Genomic DNA, 18506 nt, shown 5'->3' on the forward strand with positions numbered 1-18506 from the left:
CCACATTAACATAGTTAAATATCACAGAGTCAGGGGAAGCATATTTTTGAGCGTTTCAAAATCATGTGATGCAATATTTGAATTGCCTACATATAATGTCAGGCTACTGTATGGATTATTATAATAGCACCATTTTTAAAAACAATTCCACATTAAATGTTAGAAACAGTTCAAAATAAATTCACAGCTTTATCTGCTATGATATGTATTCTTTAGGTCTATTTCTTTATTTTTCTTTGAACATAAAACTAATAACTAAATCTGAACAAGAAAAATTAACAAATTCAACTATTTAAAATGAAATGATGTTTAGATGAATATAACTTTTCATTTTCAATAGGATGGGCTCATTTATTACGAATGCTCGACCGGAAGAATCTCAGTTGACTGAGGGGTCTCCAACAGATGAGTCAACTTTCAGACGACAGCTCTAAAGAAAAAATATCACAAATATTTACTTTTTAACTGCTTAAACAACTGGGCACTGTAGTTTTGAGCAAAAGTTACTCAAGGAGGAGTAACTTTTACCAGAGTGGAGCATATATGTTTTATATATTTTCAACTGTTGATTCATTTACAGCAGCAGTATTTACAGCAGATTGACTTCATTTAAAACTACAGTGCCCAGGTTCATTGTAATCAAGTCTGATGTCTTTCTAATAGTTTTTGGACAAGAGTGGAGGTCTATGGCACAGAGGAATACGCTACTGTATAACAGGCAATACTAATTTGTTGACAGTAAAAATAGAGAATATTCTTATTCTGCAGGATTTAAGTAAGGTTATAATAAAGCAGCCACTATAAATTTAGTAGAAGGACTAAGTCCTTTTATTTGTGCTTATGAATAAGCAGTTATTTGATACAGCAGTTACACCAGTGGAAATGTCATTAGACATTGCAGTTGAGCTATTTGCTATGTTATTTATTCAATTATTTACATAGCTGGGCCTTAATTGTAAACCTGTATGATGAATCTACTGCAATGTTAGGAATACTTTTGTTCACTAAATCATTCATACAATGCTCTATTCAAATATGAACATTAAAGTGGAACTGTAACAATAAATGAAAACTAAAGTGGTTCAGGAAAAGTGTTACTGAAATCAGATTCTGACCTTAGCAAGACTTGCTTGGAAGTATATATGTTCTGACAACACAGATGTCAGAGGGGACCCTCAGGACCCAATCCTGTCACCGCAGGCTAGTCAAGAGGGAAGGGGAGGGGCCTCGAAGTTAATCTAGGCTAGGCCAGTAAGGGAAGGGGTTAGAGTTCACTGTGTATGCCCCGCTGCTTTAGCACCGGCTGACAGGCCACAGGAGTCTGAAAGTCCATGATGTACTGGCATTTGCTGGGCTCCTTCACCGATCGCAAGGCTGTCTCCGTTCCACATGTCAGAGTGACCTAGAAAAGCACAAGAAAGAAAAGTTGAGGTGGTGCGGGGAGAAGAGCCGCTGCTCGCCTGAGTCAAGAGCCATTTCAGTTTCATCTTACAAAAGGAGCTGATTGAAGATGCTGTCCTTCCTCTCGTAGTGATTTTCCACCCATTTTCAAACTTTTGTGAAGAATAGGATTCACTACAAATGACAGAATTATGCAAAAGACACCAGTGCAGTTTGTCATTCAAACATATTCAGGTCTCCCCTGAAATAAAATGATTGTTTTATGCATGAAGTGTTAGTATTCATCACTGAATAGCCTGCACACTGCAGTACAAGTGATGCTGTGACTGCGGGACACTGAGGCATTATGTGACATCACGGCTGTCGTTCCCACGTGTGAAAAGGACATGGGGAGATGTGATCACCACTGTCATGACTTTAATAGTTGACTTTGACGCCCTCTGCAAGATAGCGGAAGGGGAAAAAAACAACTTATTTTACCTCTACCAGGTTTCCATAGCAACCTCTCACTAACCCTCCAGTGAACAAAAACACCTGGAGAGAGGGACAGATGGGAACTTGACAGGTATTATTGTGCTGAAGTTTGAGGCTGGCACAACTGGTGATTTGGTTATGTCCTGTACTTGGATTCAAATAGTCACTTAGTATCTTGTTGCACAGACGTATTAAGTGGGTGTGATTATTGATGGTTCAGTATAGACTTGCAGGTGCAGGTGCTAAAGATTAATAATGGGAGCAATACCCAAAACCTGTCTGATCATTTTTATGTATATCTTCCCCAAATTGTATTTTATTACTTGTGTTCCTTCCCTTATATAACTGACTTTTTTTTTTTTTTTTTTTTTTTTTTTTTTTTGTTATGTGCAGCACATGTATGCCTGACCAACTACACCCCATATGTGATTGTTGAACATCTCATTCCAAATCGATGGGCACTGCTCTGCTGCTTTTAACAGCCTCCACTATTCTGGGAAGGCTTTCTTCAAGATTTTAAAACCTGTCTGCTGGGATTTGCTCCCATTCAGACAAAAAAAAAAAAAAAAAGAAAAAAGAAAAGAAAAGAAGAAAAAGTGAAGTCTGTTTGTGAAGTCTTCTACTAATGTTGGACAATACAGTCTGGCTCACAGTCGGTGTTCCAGTTTATTCAGAAGGTGCTATAGTTACAGTATCACAATGATGCCATTAATAATAACAATAATAATACTAATAATAATGATAATAATAGTAATACTAATAATAATGATAATAATAATAATAGTACAGATAATAACATCATGTTTTAAGTTGTGCACAGTCAGGGGAAAACTTCTGATAGGGAAGTCAGTTTACTTTTAAATTCTCTCTTCTTTTCATTGATATTGCCACATTGTCACATTCCCACATGATGGCCAAATCTACAAATACACAGTGGAATTATCCTTTATCACAATGGAAAGAGCCTGGTTGGAATAGAGAACTACTGTTAGCTACTGCTAGCTGTAGCCAAACTCACTTGCTCACATGTAACAGTCACAGTCCAGCACTTTGAATTTAATTAACGATTGAAACAGTTCGGCTCAACCTTCCCCATAGACTCTTAAGATACACTGCACACTGCTTGAATTTGGATTACCTCGATATTCACCACTGAAACAATACATCACTGGTCCGACTATTCAAGTATAAAAGAGAGAAGTGTGTTTCACTGCAGAAGGAGAGAGTGCACTACCCAAAGACGAGGTTCAGCCCTTTCAAATGTAATGAGCGTCGACTTCTGACGAGACTTCATTTATGCCGACTGCACGCGGTTACGGGGTCGTATCAAAGGAATTCAATTTAGTCTTTTCAAAGGGGGCCCCTGGATGGCATGAGTACATACATTTGCAAACGACATTTATTGGACTATGATTTGAAGAGGGGGCCCGGCAAAGAAAATGAGATTATTAAACGTGCTACATTTTTAATTGAGCAAATTCTCACACAAAAAATGTAAATGGATCGTATAAATGTGAAAGAGGAGGGAAAATAGAGAGTGGAAAGAGTAGAAGAGAAAGCTGCAGGAGAATGCAAGCGAGAGTAACATTAACCATAAAACCAATGTAGACTGACAGAGGGGAGAAAAGCCAGTCAGCTAACATCACTTGGGTATGAAAAAAACACCTTTTTGCCAGGCTGCTGAGCGCGCCATGAGGACTCCATTGTTGAAATGCATATGGGTGAGACTGGGTGAGAGGAGCTTCATTTGGCTGTCTGTGGCCTTTGTAGAGCCAACTTAACAGTTCAGTTTTCATTAAATACTACTAAAAAAATCCAGCTACATTTGACTGACCTATATTTGAGAAAACAAAGAAAACTTCTTGAGCAGAAAAAACTATTGATGCCTAACCTGAGCTCTCTGTCATTTGGATTAAACAAAAGTGTGTTAGTGCATTGTTCCAATTGTCTTCTGAATTGAGATGGAGGCAGAAATCTTGGAGACAGTTATTTCATAAACTGATCAAATCACACCGACATTACAGGAAAGTGAGGAAAGATTTAACAACAGCACCCAAAATACATACTGTTTCATGATAAGCATTTACAGCATAGCTCCACACCTACTGTTCATACATTTGCTTTCATTTAAATTTCACATGTCTTATAATCAATGCAACAACATAGACCAAAATGTAAATCACAAATATTGACCATAACCTTATATCTAGCCTGTGTTATGGCATTATGGCATTCAATACAGATTAAATGTGATTTCTTTTTGTTATCCCATCTTTTGTCATGTTGTCTATCCATCTGTTTATTTGACAGTCTGTATGTACCATTTGCTCATCTGTCTGTCCATCTATTAGTTAATTACTGTCTGCTTCTTTGTCCTCTCATATGCTGCCATTATCACAATGTGTGAGTGTGTCTCCGTGTGTGTGTGTGTGTGTGTGTGATATTTGCATGGCTGGTTTGGTGTGTAATATGTGTGTAATACTAACCGTAGTGCTGCGTGAACCGCCTTGCCAACAAGGTTCTCCGTTCTCATACACCATCTGACTGTACTGGTTCTTTGGTGTTTCTGCCCACATCCCCCACTTCCTGAAATAATAAAAAAAGAAAAAGTATGGTCACTTTTTACAATGTTTCTGTCTTTGAATCAGGCCAAACAAAAAAAACAGCAATTTCCTAGATTTTTCTATAAACAAGCACAAACTGGGCATAGATTTTTCTTTTATAACACCACTACATTGGCTTATTGAAAAACAGTTTCTCCCGGCAAAAATAAAAAAGCTGGCAAGATAGTCAATCTGGCAGTGCCCTCCTTTGGTTGCTGGCACCGGTGCTCTCGCGTCCCCTCTCCTCTTGAACAATGGAGGGGAAATATTAATTACCATTTTGTCAGAGTTAATTCTGTGTGCAATAACACACGAGGGAAGGAGGAGAGAAAAACACGACGCCGGTAAAGCCCATCTCAAATGAGCCTGCGCCCAGTGCTAGCTAATTACATTCTCACCAAACATTTCAAGGGGAGTTAGGAAAACCAAAGCAAACCAGGGTGCCAGTAGACACTGTCCAACACAGCCCGCAGTACTGACAGATGCCATTTGAGTACGCTTTCCATGTCTAACTTCCTCTGATCTTTTGTTGAACTTGAGCAGCTTCTTTGAGGCGGTGTCGGCTGCAGTCATGCTGCTGGTATGTATTGATTTTTGTAAAACATTTTAATCCTGTTAGGGGGGGGCTTTCCTGCAATCGGTGCATGGTTGACTGAAGATTTCACTGAAATGTGTGTGATTGCTCTGATCTCTTGCCCTACATAGGCTAGTAACTATTTTCTGTCTGTATTGCTAAATATTCAAGACAGATGATAAATAATGAAACCAGCCTTTTCACTTTCAGGGGGAAACATACTTTTCATGGTAAAAGCAAACCTGACGGTCTTCTCGTGCCTTTTTTTTGTTAACAACTTGTCAATGTGCTGTTAATCATTCTGGATAAAGAGCTACAAAAAGCTGTAAATTCAACATATCGTTCTTTTAATCAGCCTGAGTGCTTTTCTCACCAGTGCCAACTCTGTCACAAGTGCACAACACTTGATCAATGTGCCTACTTTGACCTTTCCACAGGGGATTAAAGAGGCAAAAAATCTGCTCCGCTCTTTGATTGATTATGGAAGGTAATCTGCTATAGTTCATCACCTAATATGATATTTCATATTTGTGTAATCTGCTATAGTTCATCACCTAATATGATATTTCATATTTGTTCTTTTAATTGATCTCAACAGTATATTATACTGATGCACTAATAGGCTATTACTTTCCCTAAAGCTCAAAATTAAGTAATGCATACTTACTATTTGATCATGCTGCTTTTTCTTAACAACAAACACAAGTTATACAAATATTAAATCAAAGACACACATAGATATAGATGGATTGAATAGCATATGGTAGGCAAAATAAAAAAAGCATAATTTAGTCTAGCTGGTCCAATTTACTGTTAAAAAACATTAAATTTCTTTCCACATTTCTTTAAGTACCATTTTATTCTCATTTGACCTTGATAAGGGCAAACATGGAGTCCTCTTTGATTTCAAAAAACACTCTCCAGCTTTTATAGATACACGGCTGTCTTCTGGTCCCTGAGTGTGGCTTTTCTGCCATCCATGATGTGCATGGCTTATTTAAGATGCCTGAACGGGTCAGTCAGAGGTGAATTGCTCACACAAGTGGAAGCCGGCTGGGCCCGAGCGTCTCGCCTTTTTCCTTCCAGCCTGTTTGATTGGGTTTTAGCACTCTGTTACCAGGAGGCCCTCAAATGGATTGCTGTCAGGGCCAGCAGACATGGCAAGCGGAGAAAGTGACAGTGCCCCGGCTCTCGCTGCTAGTTCACCAGGGATCCCTTGCGCATCACCTCTATCCTTCCGCATTCGTCGCGTCCTTAGCACACACATGCACCTCATTCCCTCGCCTCACCTTCGTTCACTTCCTTCCTTAATCTCTATTCTCGCTCTGTCAGCCCTCCCGTGCCCCAGGAGGCAGCGTAGGCCCTGTCAATTAGGCTTGAGTTATCACTGAGATGTGGCCAACACACTCTAGTCATTTGGACTCACAGGAGTTACAAGATGGAATCTTATTGACAGATCATTCCCTGTAATAATACCTACTTGTACTCAGTATTGGCAGGCCATTCTCTACAGTCGCTCTACAGTTATCACCAGACTAGCATGGAGCTAGTTATTTACACCTCAGAAACACAACACATTGGACCTTATTGCCTAATTTCACGGCACCAAGGTTCATACACATTACTATACGTTAGTCTGACCTTGTGACAGATATTATAGCACAACCCAAATGTGCAAAATGAACCCTTCTAGCACAATGACAACTTCATTTTCTCATCCAATTTATCACAGTTTGGCTTTAAGCTGCAACCATGATACATATGATTCTCACTTGCACTGGTAGCAGCCGAGCCAGTCTCCTTAAATTATCTGGGTTACTGTATGTATTTCCTACCACCCCTCACATGTTGGCTGATCTGCTGCACCTGTTTTCTGCAGCCAAGCTGGAAACTGTGTTTGCCTGCCCAACAAAATGTTTCACACAGTATTCAGATCACTGAAGATACTTGACTCAAATATTTCAGGAGAAGAACAAAGAAAACAGACACATTGCTGTTTCAGAAAAATAACACAGATGACTGTAACTGAAGTATCTAAATATATTAACATTTGCAGTGAAAAGAAAAATTGCATCTTGCCTTTTGTGCAAATCCATTTCTGACTACATGGAGACGAGGGAGGGTCACAAACACAGACTTCCTTTTAAAGACAGATAGAAAATATTGAACACACGCTCCTTCCAAGGCTTAAAACGTTGAGAATCTTATTTACAGATATCTGGGTTATGACTCACTCTTTGTCTGGCTTCCTCTAATGCCATAAAATGCACCTTCCATCACAGATAAACCTGTAATAGCAGCACGTCTAGCGAATGTATTATCCATACATTTACTTTGCATCCTGGGCGAGATAGTGGGCCTCTAAGAAGTCAGATGTGCCTTTAACCACACATATTAGGGAGTCAATCTCATTTAATGTTCTCTCTCCATCACTAAGGTGTGATTTCTATTGACACTGAATAGCTGATGGACTTCTGATTTAATTATATCCACTGCCCACAAAAATACCATTAAAATTGCACTTTCAGCTCCTTTAGAGCTAAGAACCGAAGAATCACTGCATCTAACTTACACTTAATGGTCATCAAAAGTCCAATTTACCAGTTTTGGAATTTAAAGAACATCAGAATTTCTTTTTTTTTAAACTATTATGGTAAAAGTGGCGTCACTCTACGTGTATTGTTTTACTGATTTTTATAATCTAATCCTCATTAAGAATAATGAGCATTAAAAAAGCTGATTAGCTTTCGTTCTTCTTCTGATAATGGCTTGAGCTGATATAAGCTCCTCTTATTTCTTTAAAACGATGCGGTCACCAGTGATTCTGTTTTAAACTTCATTGCGGCGCTAATCCGCATGCCTCGAGTGATAAATCCCGCAGATCCACGGCTAATCTCGCTCAACACTGAGAGGAGAGTTACCCCCTCTGATATAGCCACAAATCAACCTTTCAAAAGCAATTATCATTTAGACAACTCTACTCTGGTGTTTAACAGCCTGCAGATACAGAAGGGAGGGGGGTAAAAAAAGAAAAGAAAAAGAAAATGTGGGCCAAAAGTGTATTTGTGCATGTCTTGATGTGTGTATGTGTGTGTTTGAGACCCTGGGCCTTCACTGGAGATAAACTGGATGAACAAAACCACAGGGAGAAAAGAACACAATGGTGGCCCCGTTTGGTATGTCTGTGGTTTCCTCAAGTGAACAGAATATGAATTTGCTCATTTGCCTTCAGTGCTTTCTATGTATGTTTGTAGACATTAGACCGCTGACATAAACATCACTGAAGCCTCATCATAGCTGCCTTTTATTCACATGTTTGCATGCTGTAAATGTGCACTACGTGGATTATATTTACATTTTTATGAGATGTGCTATTATTATAAACAGTAAGAAAATAGGGCTGGGAATCGACCTTTTCAATACTACCTGAGAAGTGTCCATGGCACTGAGTATTATAACAGTTACTGAGTGCTTGTGTTGGATGCTTGGCTAGATTATTACACATAAAGGGGGCTTTGTTGGTGGTGGTATGGTGTTTCAGGTACAAGTGAGGCAATGAAATCCAGGAAGTCCAGTTTAAGCACCAAAAAAATAGTAATTTGACCAGAAATATCAAGGCTAACAGTACAAATATATCATTTACATGTTACAAAGTCATCTACTGTCTTAATGGACAAACCTGCGTTCTTTTTGCTGCAACCTTCTGCATCACATCCCTTCCTGTACTAGCGGAGTTGTCATATTGTCTGTAATATTTGCTCACTTAAATAGTAATTTTGGTCATTTTAGACTGTTACCAGGTTTAATAGCTAGTTATTTATACCCGATTCAAACGCTAATGTTGTTGTTGAGATATTTAACAGATTTGTTAAGTAGAAAAGCTGGGATTTTAGTTGTTGTTGCCTTCTTTTACATGTTAATTCATTACATTCATTCATTGTCTAAAAATATTGCTACAGAGTCAATTTTATTGGAAATGTCAGATTTGAGGCTCAGTAACAACTTAGACCTTTTTTTCTGTTTAAATGCTGCCCAGTCCTAGAGACAAGTCTCATCAGTTCATTTTAAAAAGAGCATCCACATCAAGACTGGTCCTTCAAATTTCCAGCAATAGTGCTCCTCTCATCACATGTGCCCACTCAGCATCACATCTTCTCTAACAACCTATACTGAATCCTAACCGTGTACCTTACTAATGACATACACTACCTAGTTTAAGAAGGTGTAAAGCCTCTGCTTATTATCATCACCTTCCTACTGTAGCATCCACTCATTAGCTACCACTGCAATGAATTACAGCTCACAGCTATGCTTTTCACTGCTGTAACAAGGGGTCTGGAGCAGCAAGTTAGCCCTCTCACTATGCTTCTTAATGCACTAATCATTTACTGCATGAGGTGTGTCTCTGCACTGGCAGGTAGAGGGCAATTTTGGAGCTGTTGGTTAATCTGGATTTGGTGAAGCAGTGATACAAAGGAAGAAAAAAAAAAGAAAAGCGGGGCTAAGCATTGCTAACCTCCGCTACTCATGTAAGGTTGCCAATCAGAGAGCAGCGTTTTGAGATGAGCCAAGGCACTGTCATTACTGTGCCAGTCACTGATGCTACTCTCACCCTCCTTTCATTGAACCCTCCACCTTCATAAATAATTCATCTGCATAACATGTAAAGGGCACATGCTCTGTCAAGGCCCTGCTTTCACCCCATTTCATATGACTGATATACAAAGAGGACATGTATACCTCCTTCCCATCAGTAGTAGTAATTGTGAGGTAGAGAACAAGAAAATATTATTATACAAAATAATGAATGTGAGGATATAAATAAATCTTCAAGAGGTCAAATATTGAAATTGCAGATGGCACGCTAGATGTTTTTGTTTTTGTGCGAACATGCTGTTGGCTGGTGTTATTTTTTCCGTATATCACACTGACCCACATAATTACTCTAAATCAGAGCGTATCATCCATAGCACATTTTGTTTTGCATGCTCTGGATAAAACAGTACAGCGAAGCCATTTTATGTGCAGTTATAAAACAAACTCAGGGTGCATATTTCATCAACACATCCTGACAGATATGAATCAGGGCTGATGTCAAACCCAAATCAGTATTCTGTTAACAGCTCACTTGTGCCTCATTAACGACTGGGCTAGATGTTGCCATGGCTACCCAGCAGAAAGGCCATCAGGGGTTCACAGTGTCAGCTCCCCCCACCCTCCACTCCCCACCACTTTAACCCTCTCCTCAGACACACAAGAGTCATTACCCCTTTGCCTTGATTGCCATATAAAGTATGGCCTGTTAGGCACAGAGACCACATAGAATATCAACACATTAAGAACACAAATTTCTAGGTGTTATGTTTCCTTCGTTAGTGAGTGTGTTATATAAATGAGTATTTGTGCAACTACCTCTGTATCTGCCTGGCTGTCAGGGGGCTGTACTAGTATACTGTGGCATGCTCCTCTTGAGCGTTGGGCATTAAGCGGCTGCCATGTTCCCAGGTAAAGAGGGCCCCTCTCTTCACTAATGGCACTCCAGCGAGTGACCTTGACAGCTTGAAAATGAGCGCATTAAGTAGAACACTTAAATGTATAATTATGCACTTGTTCCTGTGGAACTGTCACTACTCTGTAGGTTAAATCATTACGGCTTAGATAAGATGAAAAAAATAAATAAATAAATCCTTCTTTTCAAATGCCTATCAAAACAATTAAGGGATGAGACTAGCTTTGATATGAACACATGAAAGGGAGCATCACTCCTCTCATTAAGTGAGCACATTCAAAAAAAAAAAAATCATTGGAGAGTAAAGCAACAAATACCACCATTACTCATTTTATTAAAAGAGTATGCATGGAAAAATGATGTGATTCATTTGAGCAAGACAGTTTGATTAAAAATGTCATCAAAATAGTAAATGAATAAATGTAAAAAATGAATTCATGTATAAAATAGTAAGATGATATACAGTACTGAGAACGAAAAGCTCCATAAATATGAAGTATGTCTATATCTATAGATTACTCTCATCTCTTCAGTCATTGTAGTTATACCCTGTCATACACAATAATCCAGATAAAATAAAGTATACAACTAAAATCTACATGGTGTCTCTGTTCCTTCAAATCAGTCTGGTAGTCCAACAATATAATACACTTTGGAAAAGCCTGCAATGTAATCAGAAGATATGTATTAGTTTTATTTTAGTTTGACTAACTTCAAATTTTGTCGCTACTCTATAATTGAAAACCTAGTAGAGAATAAAAATGTTATCTACGTACAGCCTTTCCTCCAGAAGTAAGAAAATCTCATTCAAAACTGACATTTGTGATAATGCAAGTTACTAATAGCCCAGCCCTGAAACATAATCTTACTCAACACTATGAGACCAAGTTCATTAAAGTTGTCTAGACAGGGATCTTATATCGAAAATTATGCAATATCCCTTATTTAATATTTCTGTTGCAGCCTTCAGGGCACATTTTTGCCCATAAGCTCTAGACCATTGTGGGTTAAATGTCACTTGCTTGACAGAATTAGCACAATCGGGTACATGGGCGAGTCAAGTGGCCACAGCTAGTTCAGACATGTCTGAGGTAGAAGCTGGACAGTGAGGGCTGCTGTATCAGACAGAAGAGATTACAGCTAAAAATGTTGGAAAGATGACATCGGGAGAGAGCTTTGCTAGATGTAATGGATATAAAAGAGACACTATTCAAGCTATTAGCATGCTGCTTAATTTAAATGAGAGCTTTAGCTTTTTGTATGCTAAAAAAGTAGATGTTAATTTATCTTCTTACAACAGTTATCAATGTTTCACTTTTTCAGAAAAAAACAATTAAATAAATGTCAATCAGAGGAATCATTGAGTCACAGAAGTTAGTGGAGCAGTGGCTAGACCTGAAGTGACATCATGGCTCCCTACAGCCTTACATACTTAGCAATAAAGATGACATGTACTTAGTGCTACAGTGTGCCTTTTAAAGTAGTCTAAACCAAAGGTAACTAGATAATATGGTGGTTCAGTAGGTTTAATACACATCAGCTCAATCCTTCTGTAGCAAACATTACACAAACAAATGCTGCATATTACATTGTATGCAATTAATTAGCATGCCTGTGGATCACCATTTAGTGTTACCAAGTGTTCTGTCACTCTGAGTTCTGTTGTGCTCCTACGTCCCCGTTCTCACTATTCACCCAACACTGACTCACACATCACACAGAATTAGTGAAAGCTGAAAAACATTGTCAAACATCAACATTGTCGAAATGCCAGAGAATATCCAAATTGCATTTTTAGCCCCATAACTGACACCCCACGAGAGAGGCTATTTTATCAAGAGGTGTTGAAGTGTGTCATTCCCAGATTCAATCTCGGGTTGTTGTTTGACGCTCATTTATAACCTGCTTGTGCTCAAGCAGTTTTACAGTAATAATCTTACAGCTCCCTCGTGATTGCTGTGCAATAAAATGGCCACCTATTGAGCTACAGTAATACTACAGTAGAAGCTACAGTACTTTTCTCCCATTTAAATGTGCAGCCACTGAGGGAAGCTGCAAGTGAAAATTAATTAATCTTAAAAAGGGGAAGCAGCGTGATATATTTTCCATTATTACTTAATTATTTTTAATACTTTTAAAAAGACAGTGGGAATTTCAGCCACCCTCGTGAGAAATTGACTCTTATTGATCAAATGAGCATATTTCCATATTACCATGGCCACAGAGAAGAGTCTCCTTTGGGTCTGTGCCAATGAATTTGCTCAGCTGGATCATTCAAGCTAAGGCCTCTCAAAGGACTTTGACAGCCTGGAGGCATTCACACCGCTGCACCTTGTCCTCCCAGCACATGGGGATTTTCTCTGTAACATTTAGGGGATCTTTTATTTAGAGCGTTACAAGAACTGCATAGTGGCAAAACAATACAGGGTCACTAATGCTGGTTCTAAAGTAAGCCTGGCAATAGATGTGAGAAAACTTTTTTTTATGCTATGCCTGCATGTAGCTCAAAAAAGGCAAATCTGTAAACAACATGCGTATGTCTACAGTATACCGCTACAAACAGCCAACCTATTTGTATTTTTCACGGTGGCCAGCACATCCCACTCTCTCTGGGGTTGCTCTGCGCTGTCATTTCAACTGCCTGGCTCCTTCGCAGTGGGCATACACATTCACTGTGGTTTCAATGTTGCTAGGCTACCTCACTTCTCCACTGTTTTCTGTTTGAAAAATCTACTCTTCAATAAAGCAGTTCAAGGAAGACCTGTGGGTTTGAATACTGAGTGATATGAACCTGCAGGAGTAACTGACAACACTAACAGCCTTTTTTTTTTTTTTTAAGTTTCACAACACATTTTCTCTTTTTTCCCTTGACTCTGTAACACACAGCAGCACTTTCTACGCCTATCTCCACAGTTTATGCATTTCTTTCAATCATAATATTCTTCTACATCAAGACATTTATTACCACCCTTGGTTATATTTTGCTGTTTTAAAAGTTTACAATCTGAGTCATAACCAGAGTGGTGATGTCTAGGAGTTTCTGTTTTGTCTATCCTGTTTTCAACTTTTGGATGTTGGGCTAATGCCAAGCTTTGACTGTCAAACACAGTGTGTTTCCAAGGTTGAAGGGTGAACAAGCAAGCTGCTCACTGGGCCCTGCACAATTTCAGCACTGCCTTTTTCCCTCTCCTCCTGTGCTCTCAATGATGATGAGTGCAGAGCAGTTTGACCCCGACACAATAGAAGGCCTAGCTCCTTGAACTTTGTGGGGCGACACACACCGACCCCTCTGACCCCGACTGCGTGGCCACCTGATTTCCCTGGAGTCCCAAAACAAAAACTCATTGGATGACCCTTCAACTGATCCCTCCCTCCTCCACAGCTACATTTAAATCATCCTACCCTATTCAGTGTAAAGAAATATATGCTTCATTTAACACTGTGATGCCTTAAATTCTTAAAACATTTTTTTTGTTTGACTACATATTTATGAGATCTATTTTTCTATCTATTTACATCTATCTACATTGTTCCTACATTTTAATCTTAAAAGACCTTGATGAATACATGAGAATATTTCTGATAAATATTTGGCTTACAAAAGGGAAGGTTTTTAAGTTCAAACTTCTTGTGTGGATCCTCGACCGTTCTGTATCATTGCACTGGAGCTATTTCCATGTGTTTATCCTGAGCTAACTCTGAAAGGGTCTACATAAATATTTCAAATGCACTTCTGCTCATGGCAAAAAGGTTATTACGGCCAGGCACTGTTGTGAAAGCATACTTTAAAGAGTTGCTTTTTTACAGTTGTTTGTGGTTGTAAGCAGGAAATGGCTTGAACACAACGCTAATTACTCCATGTTGACAATGTACTTCCTGGGGACTCGTGTTTTAAAACTTAAATGGATCAAACCGAGTGTGGTGCTGCATTTATTTAAGCCATTAGATTCATTTGAAAGACATTAAAATGAGGTTACATATTGGGAGCTCACTGCTAACTGGAAAAAGCTGCTTCTGATGTGTTGTGTTATATACTTGATTTTAGTGTTTAGTCTGAGACTGTTTCTTGTTTGTAGTCGACTGAACACTCCATGTTTCTGCCTACGAGAATTTGAAACTACATTTTACTCTGTTTTGTGCTTTGCCATCACTTTCCCCAACAGCAACATTATGTTCCTGCATTCAATTATGTCCCTGCGATTTACTGTTATGGTGTTATTGTTTTACTTTCATTTTTGATAAACCCGAACATAAAAGCTGTCACAGTCTTTCCTTCCCAGCTTTTCACTACAAGTTTATGCCTGTATTTTCTTTACCTGGACTTTGACCAATTGACACTACTCTATTACCACACAACCAGATCTACAAATGTGAAGGTGAAGCATTAATAGACTAACAGTAGACTTGCGAGATTCCATATTATTCATTAGAGTGCATTGGCTATATCTATCAGGCTCTGTCACGTTATCACAGACACTACTCTGATACACATGGAGTCAAATGTCACTTCTCGCCACCCAACTATGAGACGCCTCACTTGGCAGGAGTAAAACTTGCTCTTGGACAGCTACGACATGATAAGATGCTAAGATTAACAGTCTTTTCAAGCTAGCTGAGGAGATCCATACTACTGTCATGTCCGTGCATTAACTAAGAAGGTACAGGCAGGAGGCGATTAGCTTAGTTTAACATAATTACTGGAAATGGGGAGAATCAGCTAGTCTTGCTCTGTTCAGACAAGCTGTTTCCCCCAACACGGTACAATCTGTGACTATTTCTTGGTGAATGAGAGATCAACTGTTTTTTCTGTCAAATCACCAGTCAATTCCATTAAACTTAAATTTTTATATGACAGATTATCATTTATAATATGTATAATATGAAACGATAAAACTGTAGATTTTTTATCTTTGGTGATAGCCAAGCTAGATTATTATCTCTGTTACCATTTTTTATGGTACAAAAACAAGTAGGAATATTTACCAAAAGGTCAATTTATTGCTTCAAGTCTTCTTCAGGCAACATAAGGCAATGCACAGTGCACATGTACAAAGAGGCCAAAAAGTTGCTATATGAATCATCAGACTTCTTTTTTGGAGCCAGTGGAGTCCGCCCCTGCTGCCCTCAGAGAGATGTCGGTGCAGTTTCGAGGCACTATTGCCTCAGTATCACTTTTCAGACCCGAAACTACCAGCTTGTTAGTATATCAATACCACAGAGGCTTGTGGGAAGTAAATGTGACATGCTGGTGACTATGGCACTGAAAAGCCCACTGAAATAGTCTGTGTGCACACTAACATCCACACCAAGTGCTCAAGCTGTAAAGACTGATAATTACACCTTGATATGGATGGGCAGTCCACGCCTTTACTTGACGCCTTTACCAGCTACTGTGTTAACAGTGTAGTCTCTTGTCAATCAGATGTATTTGTCTTTTTCCAAGTTTATTTTCCTCAGCAAAAAGTCAGTGCTTTCATGTTATTCAAATCCATATACAAGCACAAGATGGTGAAGTGGTGTATGCTACTGCATATCTCTGATTTACATATACATATATATATGTATTTGTTTGTCTTTTCAGGTGGACAGCATTTTGTAAACCCTGTGTTTGCTGTCCTGTCATTGTACCCAGCATGTCTGCCTTGGGTGGAGAAGGGTGGGGGAACATTATGAAGATGGACGACGCTGTCACAGTGGGATGGTGTTTGTCGCAATGCGAGCATTTTCTTCTACTCTATTATCATTATCATGGCTGATGTTATTGTTACAATAGCCATTTCAGGAAGCGGTTGAGCTGCTGAGACCGAGAGGCGGAAAACCTAAATGGAAAACGGAGACATTGGAATTCAAGGGTGAATATGAGTTGTATAATATCTACATTTACAGATAATTGGGAGCATACAGTATGACTGCAGTGCCTTATAAAATCTTTATGGCTACGTGTGTGGCCACAATATAAGTGCAAGCAGCTACAAAAGAAAGTGTTCCTAGGCTGATTTACTGTTCCTTAAGAACATTTGTATAGTTAATGGCCTAACGCCAACCATGCTGCAAAACCAAGCATGAAGGAAGGTTAGGGCTCAGGGAACAATTTTAATTTTTATGAGCCTTGACACACTTCCCAAACTGAGCTGTAATCAAAATGCAGCAGCAACACCGTCCATTTAATACTGCAAAAATGAAACATAACTAATCCAAATTAGTCGAAATGGTCCAAGCAAGTATTAGCAATGTGATCACCACAGTAGTCACAGTTCCACATTCACACTTTCATTGACAAGCCACACATGTTAATGCTGTTTCTCCTTCCCTCTCCCCCCCTCTTCGCTTTCTCACATGGTTGTCCTTTAGGATGCTGGAGCAGGTGTGATAAATGCTGCCGTTTAAATCAAAGCACTCCTCCTCCCCACCCTCACCCCCCCTTGGGAGAAAGAGGATGCCTCCATGCAGATTGATATCAGGAGGCCCAGCCATATCCTGCAAGGGCTGACTGATGGTCTGTCTGGATAAAAAATGAACTTTATTCCCAGCGTGCTAGCTATGATTCATGTACCTCCCCTTCCCCCTTCCCCAAAACCATTCCGCATATACCTTCACTACACACTCCCTGGAAACACTGTAGTACATCATATAGCACAACTCTGCCTGACTACATGCAGAGAATCAAAACAAGTTGTTGGTGTTTCTAATGGAGTATAACAGGAAATATCAAACTAGCATTATTTTTACATTAACTTGGTCAAGTAAAAAAACTTCCTTCTGGCCCCTATGAGGAAACATGTCATCTTTTTCTCTTGTATTCAAAAACATCCGTGATATCTACAACATTTCAATATATATATATGTGAAATATTTTAAATCTTTACTTCAAGTTCTGTTTGGCAGCGATCTTGTTCCAGACGTAGTGACCAACTCCCATGAGTCAGAGACGCGTCTGACCACTGGTTCTGTTTGGTCTTTCTGCCCTTCCATACCATCATGAGTGACAGGCAGGCAGAAGCACTGGGGTCACATTACTCACAGTTAGCATTCTGTTCTTCCTCTTTCCTTGCGCTACAAACATGGTGAAGCATTGCAGTTTCCGCTCCAAAAGTGAGTGGGTAGTGTGGGAGGTGGCAGTGCAAGAAGAACACATCCTTGCTTTAGATTCCAATTAATTTGCCATCTGAGAGCAAAACTATATGTGCAGCAAAGGATAATTGCTAATAAAATTATCTGTAACGTCTCACTTAAACTGCCAAAAAAGATAAGTCAAGCCTAATGGCATAACATATCAAAGGAGAGTAAAATGTTTTGACACTTTGTCGCAAATTTCCCGTGGTCATTTAGGCCTTTATATTGTCTATTCGCAAAACAAGTCGTTAGCCTATGTGCCCGCTACAACCAAAATAGCACTGTAATTGAGTCCTCCTCTTTTGGGAGGAGTTGCAGCAAATCATAAAAGCTTTTTTTTCCCCCTCTTTTTTTCCAGAGAGGTGTCAATGTCAATGGAATAGCATTTCAGTAATTGCACCCTATAAACGTGTTGGATGACTGATGGTTAAGGCTAATGAGAGAGTGGAAAAAGGACAGCCTGGCGACATCCCATAATTATCACCTCAAATCTAAAATTCATAGAGAAGAAAAATTAAAAAACAAGAAAAGCATCAGTATGATGTATGAAAGTTTTTTTTCTTTATCTGTTTGACAGAGATGTTACAATGATTGGAAAGTGGAAGAATGTGATCAGCTGTTGTTTCAAACTCAGTGGGTGGAAAAAAAATAATAAAGATAATATATTTGACCAAGAAACTAAATTGTTACACTGAATGTAGTTTATTTGCTGATGCCTTAGAGAAATTTACTAGCAATCAGTGTACCAACACTCCTGGGGAAGAAAGAATGAAAGTGTCTTGTCACATCTAAAGGTGTGTTTCTGTGGGTACTGAGTGGCATCTTTCATAGC

General features: G+C 39.1%; 1 protein-coding gene across 1 annotated transcript in view; it reads right to left on the reverse strand.

Annotated features, from left to right (window-relative positions):
- Positions 1 to 397: 397 nt before the first annotated feature.
- The window catches only part of LOC128383709 (glucosidase 2 subunit beta-like), a 132708-nt gene continuing 114599 nt past the window's right edge, over positions 398 to 18506 (reverse strand). Inside the window, exons 14-15 of the mRNA XM_053343305.1 lie at positions 4362 to 4461; positions 398 to 1402 (exon numbers count right to left, since the gene is read on the reverse strand). Coding sequence (XP_053199280.1) covers positions 1265 to 1402; positions 4362 to 4461 — 238 coding nt within the window. The 3' untranslated portion in view covers positions 398 to 1264. The remainder of the gene's footprint in view (positions 1403 to 4361; positions 4462 to 18506) is intronic.

This window comes from Scomber japonicus, chromosome 22 (assembly GCF_027409825.1).
Source record: "Scomber japonicus isolate fScoJap1 chromosome 22, fScoJap1.pri, whole genome shotgun sequence".
NCBI lineage: Eukaryota > Metazoa > Chordata > Actinopteri > Scombriformes > Scombridae > Scomber > Scomber japonicus.